The 12718-nt window shown below is 44.9% G+C and overlaps 1 protein-coding gene across 1 annotated transcript in view; it reads left to right on the top strand.

The window, feature by feature from the left end:
• CCDC7 (coiled-coil domain containing 7) overlaps window positions 1-12718 on the top strand; it is an 820938-nt gene that overhangs the window by 99922 nt on the left and 708298 nt on the right. The window contains exon 4 of the mRNA XM_029587039.1: window positions 10128-10211. Coding sequence (XP_029442899.1) covers window positions 10128-10211 — 84 coding nt within the window. The remainder of the gene's footprint in view (window positions 1-10127; window positions 10212-12718) is intronic.

Genomic DNA, 12718 nt, shown 5'->3' with positions numbered 1-12718 from the left:
AAGGTACAGGTCTTCACCCGGGAACCGGGAACCCCCCAGGAGGAGCCCATAGGGTCCCAGAACCTTGGGACTCAGGAGTAAGGTCTCAGTCTCTAGGAAAGGCCTGGAAAAGGTTAAGTCACAGAGTCCAGTGGCAGGGAGCAGGTAGGCCCAGCGAGGGCAGGACAGATAGGTAACTGGAATGGTGTCTGTGTAACCTCGTGGAGTATGACCGGCACGAGGCAGGACCGGAGCCAGCAGCGTGTAGAGACTCAGACTTGGCAGAGAGTAGCAGGAGAAGAACCCCAAGTCAAACTGGCAGCCAATGGAAACAGTCCTGTGAACAGACCGGGGTCGGAGGCTGGCGGCAAACAGGAGCAGAGTCGGGCACAAGCTGAAGTCGGTGGCAGGCTGCAGGCAGAGGCGGGAGTCGGGTACACGCTGAGGTCAGGGGCTGGCGGGCAGGCAGAAGCGAAGTCAGGAGCGAGCAGGAGGTCGGTGGCAGGCGGGCAGGCAAAAGCGGAGTCAGGAACGAGCAGAGGTCAATGGCAGGCGGCAGGCAGAAGCGGAGTCAGGAACGAGCAGAGGTCAATGGCAGGGCGGCAAGGCAGAAGCGGAGTCAGGAACGAGCAGTGGTCAATGGCAGGAAGCAGTACAGCAGAGATGGCAACTAAGAACTACAAGCAGTAGTGACCCTCGTTGCAAGGCAATGAGAAACCCGATGAACGCCGGTTAAATCAGGCTGGGGCGTTGGCATGGTTAACTCAGGCGGAGCCAGACTTCCGGTGGAGCGTACGTCCATAACGCGCGTCCTTGCGCGCACGCGGGGCCGCAGAGAGACGGCCCCAGCAATGGCGGACGCCACATAGACCCAGCAGAGCCGCGGGAGCGGCGTTCCCGGCATAGAAGGTGAGCCCTGAAACGGCAATTAGGGGGGAAAGCGGTGGAGACCGCAACATTACATTAGATTAATAATCCCTGCTCCCTTGCAAACTTAAATAACAACTCAATATTAAGATGCAGGTAGCAGTCCAGCAGGTGAGATGCGGGCCTTCCAGTCTTTTGCACTGAGTGCCACCATGTTTGATTATCTGCTAGTTGGTGAGAAGTTGTATGTGTGCTTTCTCTATGCAAAGAGCTCCGAGATTTCAGAGAATGAGTCCAGTCACTGGAGGCTAGATTAGCAGACCTGGAGTAGCTGAGGCAGCCAGAGAGGTATATAGAGAAGACCTTCGTGTTGCGGGAGCACTAGGGAGCATTCCCACTTCCAGGGAGAGTGATGTTGCCCTTGGACTATGACTCTACTGCAGAGAGGGGCTTCATGGAAGCGCCGAGGCAGGTGAGATGGAACCCTGACCTCCGCCGAACCTGACGCATCAGTAGAGACCCAACAACGCAATGCTGGTCTCTGGGGTAGCCCTCCGGCCACTCGATAGCCCTTTCAGACCTGTCATATGGGAATGGCAAATGCGCCAGGACAAACTGATGGTCGAGGACAGTTGATGGAACTGGAACAAGACGAGACTTAAAGACTGAAGACGATGATCAGACGATACTTGAAGATGAGGCCAGACGATACTGAATAAGGATGAGGCCAGGCTGAAGAGAAGAACATCAGGGATGCTGATGAAGACACTCGAGTGAAAAGATGACCAGTTAAAACTCAGTATGAAGGTATCCAGCCATAACTCGTAGCAGCATCCATCCTGGACTAAGCTTCGGGGACCAGGCGTGATTGGCACAGGCCAACATGAAGAAGCGACGGCTTCATTCCCAGTGCGGAAAACAAATCAGAAGGTCAACCGAAGTTGAAGAGAGGACGATCCACTAGGAGGTTAAAATCCGGAACCAGGATATCCGAGAAAAAGGCTACCCTGACGAGGGAGCCAAAGAGTCTGAAGGCTCCTTGACGTAGGAGCCAAAAGGGTCTGAATGCTTGACAGCGAAAAAGACTGAAGACGAAGACGTCAGAAGGATCTGAAGACAAAGACAACTTGACACGAAGATGTCTGGCATGTCAGGACATCTGGACTTCAACCCCCTGGATGCTCAGTCAAGAGCATCAAGGAGGTGTCGAGTGAACTGGAGAACAAGACATCTGGACTTCGGACCCCCAGGTCACCCAACCAAAAGCATCGAGGAGGTTCCGAGAGGCAGAACAGGATGACGGACTTCAGGAAGGACAGGACGTCAGGAAGATCTGAAGGTGAAGACATCAGGAGGGTTGGACGACGAAGACATCTGAAGACAAGGACTTAGGATCTGGTGAGAGACCCAAACATGGAACGAAGATGCAGATGAAGGATCAGGAACCACAGAGGAAGACAAGGGAATTCCCATGAAGAACGAGTGCCTTGAAGAGGTGGAGCTGGACGACAAACTCCTGGACCGAAGAGCTGGAACGGAGGATCTAGTAGCAGTCAGACTCCTTGACCTACTCCTTGCAAAAGCGAAGAGGAACTGAAGGCTGAGCCCTTTTTTGTAGGGCTGAAGAGGAACACCCAGGATGACATCACGAGGAGGAGCCAGGAGGGCTGGCCCTTTTAAATCTTGAGAGGAGGCGCGACCTCGCTCCTAAGGAAGTAGGAGGCAGGACCCTGGAGAGCGGATATGCTGAGAAGCAGGGAAGCAGGCCCGAGGCTGCAGCTGCCCCCTGCTTCAAAGAAGAAAGTTTCATGGCGGCCTCCAGGCCACATAGGAATGGCGTCTGCAGCCTTTTGGCCGCGGGGTGGAGAGAAAACATCAGCGGCAATTCCAGGCCGCAAGAAGAAAGCAGCAGCGGTGGCTGACCTGCTTCTGAGCACGGTGGCACGGCCTGCCGTGCGAAGACGAAGGCTTGGGCGGCCTCCCGGCTGCGAGATGGACAAAGGACAGCAGCTCCTGGCCGCAGAAGCAGGGCAATGATGGTGGTGTCCTGCTGCGGCAGCAGCGAAGAGCAGCGGTGGCCTCCGGGCCGCATGAAGAAACCATGGTGGCAAGGCCTGCAGTGCAGAAGCTGGACGTGGGCGGTCTCCGGACCGCGGGGCATGGCGGACAACATCAGGGAGCTGGCTGGCAAAAGGTGAGAGGCTGCTTGTGGGCTTATCCCACAAGCAGAATCGTAATACTTCAAGGACATAGTAATAAAGTTCCTTGGAGAAGCAAGATCACCTGGAAGAAGAGAATCACCTTGATGTAACAGGAAGTGATCCTGCAGCTAGAACCTGCTCTCCAGGTTATGCAATACCATGTAGAAACTGCTCTCCAAGTAATGCAGGATGAGTCTCCAAGATTTTGGAATGCAGCTGTGGTTGGCAATTTGATAGTTAGGAATATAGATAGCGGGGTGGTGGCCAGTGAACATGAGGATCAAGTAGTAACTTGCCTGCTTGGTGGAATGTGACGTACTTTATGTATTATCTAGATAGGATTTTAGATAGTACTAGGGAGGAGTCAACTGTCATAGTACATATGGGTACCAATGACATAAAAAGATATGGATGGGGAGGTTTTGGAAGCCAAATTAGGCTTTGAGGTAGAAAATTAAAATACAGAATCTCCAGGGTAGATAGAGCAGTTTTTAATTAGAAGATGGGCGGAAGTGGACAGTAGCACATGGTTCACAGGGAGGTATCTTTGAAGATACCTAACAAAAAAAATGGAAGTTAGAGCATCTTGATAGAGAGGTTCCAATAAAGGCAAAAGTAGTTGAGGCGCCTTTAAGAAAAGAGCAGACTGAGTTAAAAGATTCCAAAGGTTGTAAATATAAACAAAATCTTATCTTGAAATGTCTGCATGCAAACGCAAGAAGCCTAAAAGCAAGATGGGAGAGAGAAGGCATAGCACTGAATGAAGCGGTAGATGATATTGGTATCTTAGAGATTTAGTGGAAGGAGGATAACGAATGGGACAGTGTGATACCAGGGTTCAAATTAGTTCACAAAGATAGGGTGGATCAAATTGGTGGTGGGTGCTATATGTTAAGGATGGCATAGAGTTAAACAGGATACAGATCTTCCAGGAGACTAAATACACTGTGGAATCTTTATGGATAGAAATTTCTGTACGTGATAGGGAACAGTATAGCCATGAGGCTATACTACTATCCAACTGGCCAGAATGAAAAGACAGATGATGAAATACAGGTAGAAATTAGAGAAGATTACAAATTTTGCAACACAGTACTAATGGTAGATTTCAGTTACCCCAATATTGACTGGGTAAATGTTACAACAGGACATGTTAGGGAGATAAAGTTCTAAATGAAATAAATTAATGCTTCATAGAGCAGCTGATTGAGGAATCGATGAGAAAGGGAGCTGTTTTTAAACCTAATCTTTAGTGGAATGGAAGATTTGTTGCAAGAGGTAATGTAGTAGAGCTACTTGGTAATAGTGATCATAACATAATCAAATTTGACTTAATATCTGGTGGGAGGATATTAAGTAAAATAACTGTTCGAGTGTTTAACTTTCAAAATGGAGTCTGAGATAAACTGAAGAAAATAATTAGAAAAAACCTAAAAGGTACAACTGTAAAGGTTAAGAGTTTGCATCAGGCATGGACTTTGTTAAAAAATATTATCTTGGAATCCCAGACCAGATGTTCTCACAGGACAAGCAGGATGGTAGTCCTCACATATGGTTGACGTCATCAGGATGGAGCCCAATCACGGAAAAACTTCTATCAAAGTTTCCAGAACTTTGACTGGCCCCTACTGGGCATGCCCAACATGGCACTAACTGCAGCCAGCAGGGGTCCCCCTTCAGGATACTTCTTTTTTCCATGCTGCAGTAGCCTTGCGGTTTAGGAGCTCTGTGGAGATTCCTGACAGGAATTTTCCTCACGGAATTAACTAATGTTAAATTGCCCCACAGGGGTCCCTCCTCTAACTTCTCTCTAGCCGCGGTACTCCAGTAAGTTTTTTGACAGTTTTCCTGTCGATTACGTCTAGTTTGGCCCTTGTGGCCTACTGGCCGTCGTCCGTCCCCCGGCTCGATTTTTTTTCTATGGCCATGGCGTCGGGGTTCCGCCGGTGCCCGGACTATTCTTGTTTGATATCGTTAATTCTGAAACCTTCGATCCTGATGTGTCTGAAACCGGGAGGAGAGGGAGTTACATCAAGGATACTAAATGATGATGATGATGATGAGGTCAGCATACTGAACAAAGGTCTGTCATTCATTCCAACACCTTCTTACAACTCCTTTCGCACTAGGGTTGAGCTTTTTAAATTTATACGTAAAATAAAGATCATGGGCATTGCTTTAAAATTACGTCTCTACTTTAATAAATATTTGAAAAAGGACCAAGGCATCTATTTCTTTTGTTTTCCTATTAGAGGAATGGAGGCATCTCCTGAAATGTGTGAAGCACCATATTACCATATACCCAGACCATAAAAACCTTAAATACCTATCGCAAACTCAACTACTCAACCCCCAGACAAGCCTGCCGGTCTCTTTTTTTTTTTTTTTTTCCCGGTTTGATTTTGAACTCCATTACCGGCCAGCAGCTAAGATCCTGTGTGCACACTCTCGCTCCTTCCTGAATGAGGATATATCAGTGGCTCCTCATCATATCATTGATCCTGACAAAATCATCCTCATTTTAGCCACTCCAGATTCCTCCTGGTAAAACTGTGGTCCCCAAGAGATTCCGGGAAAAAGTGTTGAAGTGGTCTCATGACTCCTGCTTAGCAGGGCACCCTGGAGTATCCCGAACTTCTGAGTTTCTGCAGCACCACTGTTGGTGGCCCCAAATAAAAAACTGACATAAAGCACAGCGTGTACTCCTGCCTTATGTGTGTGCAGCATAAACCTGTTCGTGCCCGACCCTGGAGGATATTACAGCCATTGCCAGTCCCCAGGAAACCCTGGACTCGCCTGTCCACAGATTTTATTATGAACCTCCCTCTGTCACATGGCTTCACTACGATATGGATCGAAGTAGACAGGTTTTCTAATATGGCACATTTTGTACCTCTTCCTGGATTTCCCTCAACTCCTGAATTTGCCTGACCTTTTGTCCAGTATGCAGTCAGATTGCACGGACTGCCCTCACATATGCTCTTCGACCGGGGAATCCGATTTACAGCCCGCTATTGGAGACGTCTTTGTCGGAAGTTTAGCATCGCTTTGGACTTTACCATGGCTTATCATCCTCAAAGCAGCAGGCAGGCTGAAAGAGTCAATCAGATCCTTAAGACCTTCCTCCAGTTGTACATCAACAAAAGGCAGTATAACTGGGCTGACCTCCTACCCTAGGCAGAATTCTCTCACAATCATGTCAGCAGTGCCACTGGCTCCTCTCCCTTTCAACTGGTCTATGCGAAACATTCCAGATTTCCTCTTCCTCTTCCTGGCTCGGTGGCCTGTCCTGCAGCCCGGATAACTGCCGAAGAGCTCCAAGATCTCTGGATGTAGACCAATCAAATAATTGCTCAGGCTGCTACCTGGACCAAGAAACACACAGATTGTAGACGCTGGCCAGCACCCCAGTTCCAAGTAAGAGACATGGTGTGGCTAAACACTCAACATCTTTGGTTTTGTGTCCCCCTCGCTTTGCTCCTCAGTTCATCAAGCCTTATTCCATCCGATGGCAAGTTGGACCTATAACCTAACAGTTGAAACTCCCTATAACATTGAGAATTAACAATGTTTTTCATGTCTTACTGTTAAAAGCCTTTAATTTTTTTCCTGGCCCTCCAGAAAGTCTCCTGTACCTATGGATGCCACCTCTAAAGTGGATATGCATAATGAAGTGCAAGAAATTCTGGACTCCCATATATGCATAACAAGCTTGAATATCTCATCGCTTAGAAACACTACAGACCAGAAGAGAATTCTTGGGAACCTGCTACCAATCTCAAAGCATCACTTCTGGTAAAATAATCTCACAATCAATATACCACAAGCTACAGCCTTGAACCCTTGGGAGGGGGCTTAAGGGGGGGGGTACTGTTAAACATACTCCCTCATCCCAAATGCTACTGACATCAGCCTGCTCCTCCACGTGGCAGGGACACCACCATCGCATTCTGGGCCCTGCTTCCTTAGGTGTGTGCCAGATGTCTACATTTAAAGGGCCTGCGGTGGGAATTTAGCGCCCTCAGATGACATCATCCACTTCAGCTCTTATAAGGGCCCTTTTTATTGCCAGATGCCGCTTCAGCAACAGGTTGATTTCAGTCTGCTGAAGTGTGAGTTGCGTTCATCATCATTCCTGTCTCACATGCCTCACCTACCTTGTCTCTCCAGCCTTGCCTGCCTCATTTCTCCTGCCCTATCCTCTCCAGGTATCCTGCTTTGACCTTTCCTGCTGTCTCAGTCCTTCTCCCTGCGCTCCCCCATTTCCTTCAGACTGACCTTTGGATCTGACCCACGCCTGACTTCTGACCACTCCTGCTTTGCTGCCTGCCACTGACCATAACCTGAACCTTGACAACTCTTGCTTGTCGCCTGCCTCTGACCTCTGATGGACACTGGATCTCTGCATGCTTCATCACATAAGAGACTCTCATCTGAGACCTGCCGGCTCCCGGAAACTGAGGGCTTAACCTAAGGGGAACAAGGTTGTATAGGTGAAGCCCCTGACCAGTCTCTTTCCAGTCCAGTTCCACCAGTTGTCAATGAGGACCTGCAGGGTCTTCCCTGCAGGATGAGTCTACCTCACCATGAACTTTACACACTGGCAAACAAATTCTATCTTTTACTAGCTTCGAGAATCAAAGTCTAAAGTATTTTCCCATTATACAAACAATTCTAAAACAGACAAACAAATACTAACCTTAAAACCAGCAAACTATTCTGACACTGGCAAAAAAATACTAACCTTACAACTAGCATTTAAGATATTTTTCCTAGCAAGTCTAAACATACCACTAGCAGTTCAACTTTCTGCTGTCAGCACCCCCTCTGGATCTTTAGCCTGACTGGCTCTATTGCCCCATGGCTTACCAGTTTGATCCACCTTATCATTGTGATATAATTTGTGCCCTTGTATTGTATTGTCCTATTGGTTTTCCTCCTTCAACCAGGTCTCTGAAATGCCAATTATATCTACCTTTTCATTTAGCGCCATACATTCTAACTCTCCCATTTTATTTTTTTTACACTTGTATTTGCATGCAGATATTTCAAAATATGTTTTTTGATTGTTTACAACTTTTCTTGCAGTTGACAGGGATAAGTTGGGCTCTTTTAAGAAAAATAATTCTTAAGGTGACCTTAAAACATAAGCAAGAATCTGACCAGCTTTAGTGATACATTTCAATTGATTGTTAAAGGTTAAATATAAAAATTTGAGTGAAAAAATGAGTATATATGCTCTCTACAGGCAAAATATCATTGATGGCAAGTGACAAAATACATATATAATCATTATACACCATGAAAAACCCTCAAAAAAATCTTTTTATAAAGTGAAAAAATATAGATTAATGCTATAGAAACAGTTCCATGGCCTAAAAAAAAAAATTTAACTGTAATCGTATAAATCTTCAAAAAAAAAATTGAAGCAAAAAATAATAAGAATTCTAATAATGCTTTCATGTGGTCAAGTTTTCAAGATATCCACAGAAAATATGCATGAAATGTATTTGCATGCACTGCCTTCACTGCATGTAAATGCATTTCATGCATATTCATTGTGGATATTCTGAAAACCTGATCGACTTGTGGCACTCAAGGCCAGGAGGTGCCTGCTCCTGTGTTAGAATGATAAGAAGGTAACAGAGAGGCAGTACAATTATTTTGGGTAGTGAGTAAAAATCCAGAGTCCCCGTTAAGGTCTTTTATGTGTGTTTTAAAGTACATGATCATTTTTAACTTCAAATCTTAGGTCCGTTGATGGTTTTGACTTTACCTTTTAGTATACTGATCATAAGATCATAGATACAGTGGTCTGGCTTTAAAAATGTTCCTCCCTAGAAGTTTTACCATGCTGTTCTTTGTGATGTGTTATCTTGTGTTTGTGTAGGTTTGTTCTTGTTTTTAAGTTTTGGCCTGTTTTGCCGTTGCATTGAATAATATATACACTACATTATGGTATTATCATTCTGATTGGGACTCGAGGAAGGGAATGTTAACTCCCAAAAGTTAGTTGTTATGTTGTATTACATTTATAGACCACTTTCCTAGTTCAGAAATGTATTAAATTAGTCAAATTAAAAGGTACTACATTTTCTATGTATTTTTTTTTATTAACCTTATTTTCTGTACATTCAAGTGGACTAACACAGTAATTGCACATTGGGGCAGATTTTAAAAGGGTTACGTGCGTAAATGCTCCAGCGCGCCGAGCCTATTTTGCATAGGCCTAGCGACGCGCGCAAGCCCTGGGACACGTGTATGTCCCAGGGCATTGTGAACAGGGAGGGGGCAGGACCGAGGCCTCCGGCACGGCAGCTGTGCCGAGGAATTGTGCGCCAGGCGTAAATCACAAAAAAAAGATGAGGGGGGAATTTAGGTAGGGCTGGGGTGCTATGTTAGATAGGGGAAGGTGGGGGGGGGGGGGGGGGGCGGAGGGAACGGGGAAAGCCATCAGGGGCTCCCCTAGGGCTTAGCACACGCAAGGTGCACTAGTGTGCACTCCCTTGCACGCGCCGACCGTGGATTTTATAACGTGCATGGGTGCGCGCACATATTATAAAATCGGGCAGACATTTGTCCGCGCGTGCAGGTTTTAAAATCTGCCCTATTATTATTATTCCAATAACTCCTAAATTATTCCAATAACTCCTAAATCACCTTGCCGTTTGTTTATAACATTTATTTATTTTGTATACTACATTTAAATTGTATATTGTTTAACCATTTTCCATCCTCTTTTCTATTTTTCCTACTCCAAGTTTGGCCACCTTGTTAAATGTAACTGTACCTTCTGTCACCACAGTTCTAGTTCTTGTTCTTAAGTTCTATGTATTTTATTGCACCCCCATTCTATGTAAACCAGCAAGATATGTTTTCATGATTGCCGGTATATAAAAACTCTAAATAAATAAATAAATAAATAAAAATTATGATAATTCATTGTGTTGTGAAAAAGTTGAAAACAGATTTATTACTTTTTGCAATCAATTAGAATGTGCTGTGGTCATGCTTTTCTAGATTTATAATGAATCATCAAAATTTGACTGAATGAAATGTAAATGTCTTTTCTTTTTAAAGGATGGGGAATTTCTTTCTGCATTTCTTTCATTTTGTAATCGCCATTCAACAGAATTAAGTAGCTCAATTCAAGAGGAGCATGAAGTAAGTATTCTACTGCATCCCTATTTTGTAACCGGTAAAGTTACATGCATGTATTCAATGTACATTTTTAACAATCTGACTGGTTTAGGATGAAGTTTTAGGATTTTATTTTATATCTTATGTTTCTATTATGTAATTACTTTTACTTCTATGCTTATGGGAACAGTTGAATAGTTTTTATGTTTTATTATGTATTGATTTTGATTATGTATATTTTGTATGTTATTTTGTATTGTTTTGTAAATTGCTTTGGGTCCTACCAAGAAGTTAGGTGATTCATAAATTTAAATATAAAATAAAATCAGGTTGGTTTAAGAGTGTGTGAAATTACGTATGCAACTTTGCAGCTAGGTGTATTATTAAAGGGACCTAGCAACAGTCTAAGGAGAAAGCCAAATGCACCCCCTCACCCACTAAAGAAATTGAAAATAAACATTTTTGTAAATGAACACGTTTTGGGCATGATTTTCTCTGCCTATGTGAATTTGTTAGTGTAAATTTTATTGTGTGCAGTGCATTTATAATATTTCTTGGAGGATATGTTTATTGCAGACAGAGGAGTAAATGAGTGTTAGTCATGAGTTGGGATGGGTTAGTGAATTTACTATATTATACATGCATATGATATTTTGGTTATATGTTGTATATCTTCTAGAGCAACAGTAAAATTATTAGTGCAATAAATACATATAATTAATAAATAATATTAGTGAAGTGTAAGGCAAGAACAGGGCTATTGATCAGCCTCTGGACCCAGACCTCCTAGTTGGCTGGTCAAAGTGGTAGATCCGTTTTCTCCCATTTCACAAGATCTACAAATGGCTAAAAAAAATAAAACTTGTCCTGCCTTGAACTTTGGAAGGGGGGTAAGACATTTTAAAAATAAATTTAAAATACTATCCTGCAACAGTCGGACTATTAAAACCTGTTTTTCACACTTTGTATGGCAGGTGGCTATTCCTGTTAACCACGGTAGATAAGAGAAAAGTCCCCCAAAGATGAAAACACTGTACAGCATGCAGTATCAGTCTCCACATTTTCAAAGCTGGGTCTTTCTGTCTGTTGTGTGAAGAGGCCCTGTCTGATAAGGAAAACCATAGGAAAATCTCCTGACTTGCACATGGAGAAGCTGAAATGGAACCAAGGCTATCAGTAGCTAAGCTCTTGCACAGTGGCATTCTCCAGGGGCTTAATGAGATGCATCAGGTTGATGCAAGATTCTTAAAGCCCCTCCGGGCTGCAGATTCCTCAAGAGACCAAGTTGTTCAGCACCTATATAAACTCATATATTTGAGAGTCCAGGAATCCAGGGCCTTTACCTGTCTATCCATGAGATCCCGCTTCCATGTTCGAGACGATAGAAAAGTAGCTGGTCAAAGAAAGGACTTTCTCTTCCAGGAGTCTGCTATAGTGAGAGAATCCCCACAGACAGCTTTCTAAAACCTCTGTTCATTTTAGAGAATTAAGTGGCAGACAAAATTCATTCCATGAAATCATTGATAGACTTATCAAGAGAGAAGATCTAGTTCACACAAAAGGGCTCCGTCCCAGGGGCACTGGATGGATTAATGGGGCTCCAAATGACAAAGTTTACACATGGTTGAGTGTCCCCATAGTGGATCTAGCAATTGTGGGCATAGCAGAGAGAAGTACCATCCCAGTGGAAGATGCAGGCTCCTAAAATGACACCATGGAAGATAGGATGACATCTGCTATTAAGCAAGCGTACATGGTCTATTGGCATGCTCTGAAATTTGTGGCCCATTTAGCTTATGTATCCAAACTCCTTATCAAGTGGACACAGGTATTGCAGGCTGACATTTATTTATTTAATACTTCATTTAATTATTTAAACACTTGATCTCTTGTGCACTCATTTTCTTCTGTTGGTGTCTTTTTGTCTTGATAGTTTTCTTTGACATCATCGGATGGAGCCTGGCATGGAAAACTTATGTCATGCATGGATGCATGGATGCATGGACAGTGGCATGCCCAGCATGCCACTGTCCATGCATCCATGCGGGGTCCCTCTTTAGTCTCTTCTTTTCCGCAGAGGTTTCATCTCGCGGTTGTGGAGCTTGTGCTTTTTCTTTTGGAAAATTACGTTCCACGGTCTTTTTTCGACTTTTCCTTCTTCCAGGCTTTTGTTAGTCGTGTGGTTGGTTCCCGGTTGAGGAGTCCTTCGGGGTCCGCCAATTATCAACCACTCCCCGGCTTTTTTTTTGTCATGGCATCTGGTTTTCGTTTGTGTTCCCAGTGCCTTCAGTCTATGTCCCTTACGGAGCTGCACTATGGGGCGGATTTTCAGCGCCCTGCTCGCCTAAATCCGCCCAAAACCGGGCGGATTTAGGCGAGCAGGGCCCTGCGCGCCGGTAAGCCTATTTTACATAGGCCTACCGGCGCGCGCAGACCCCGGGACTCGCGTACGTCCCGGGGTTTTCGGAGGGGGGCGTGTCGGGGGCGTGTCGGGGGCGGGCCCGGTCGACGTGGCGTTTCGGGGGCGTGTC

The sequence above is a fragment of the Rhinatrema bivittatum genome, chromosome 2 (genome assembly GCF_901001135.1).
Source record: "Rhinatrema bivittatum chromosome 2, aRhiBiv1.1, whole genome shotgun sequence".
Classification (NCBI taxonomy): domain Eukaryota; kingdom Metazoa; phylum Chordata; class Amphibia; order Gymnophiona; family Rhinatrematidae; genus Rhinatrema; species Rhinatrema bivittatum.
The sequence above is the reverse complement of the archived record's forward strand: the minus strand, read 5'-3'. Positions and strand labels throughout refer to the sequence as shown.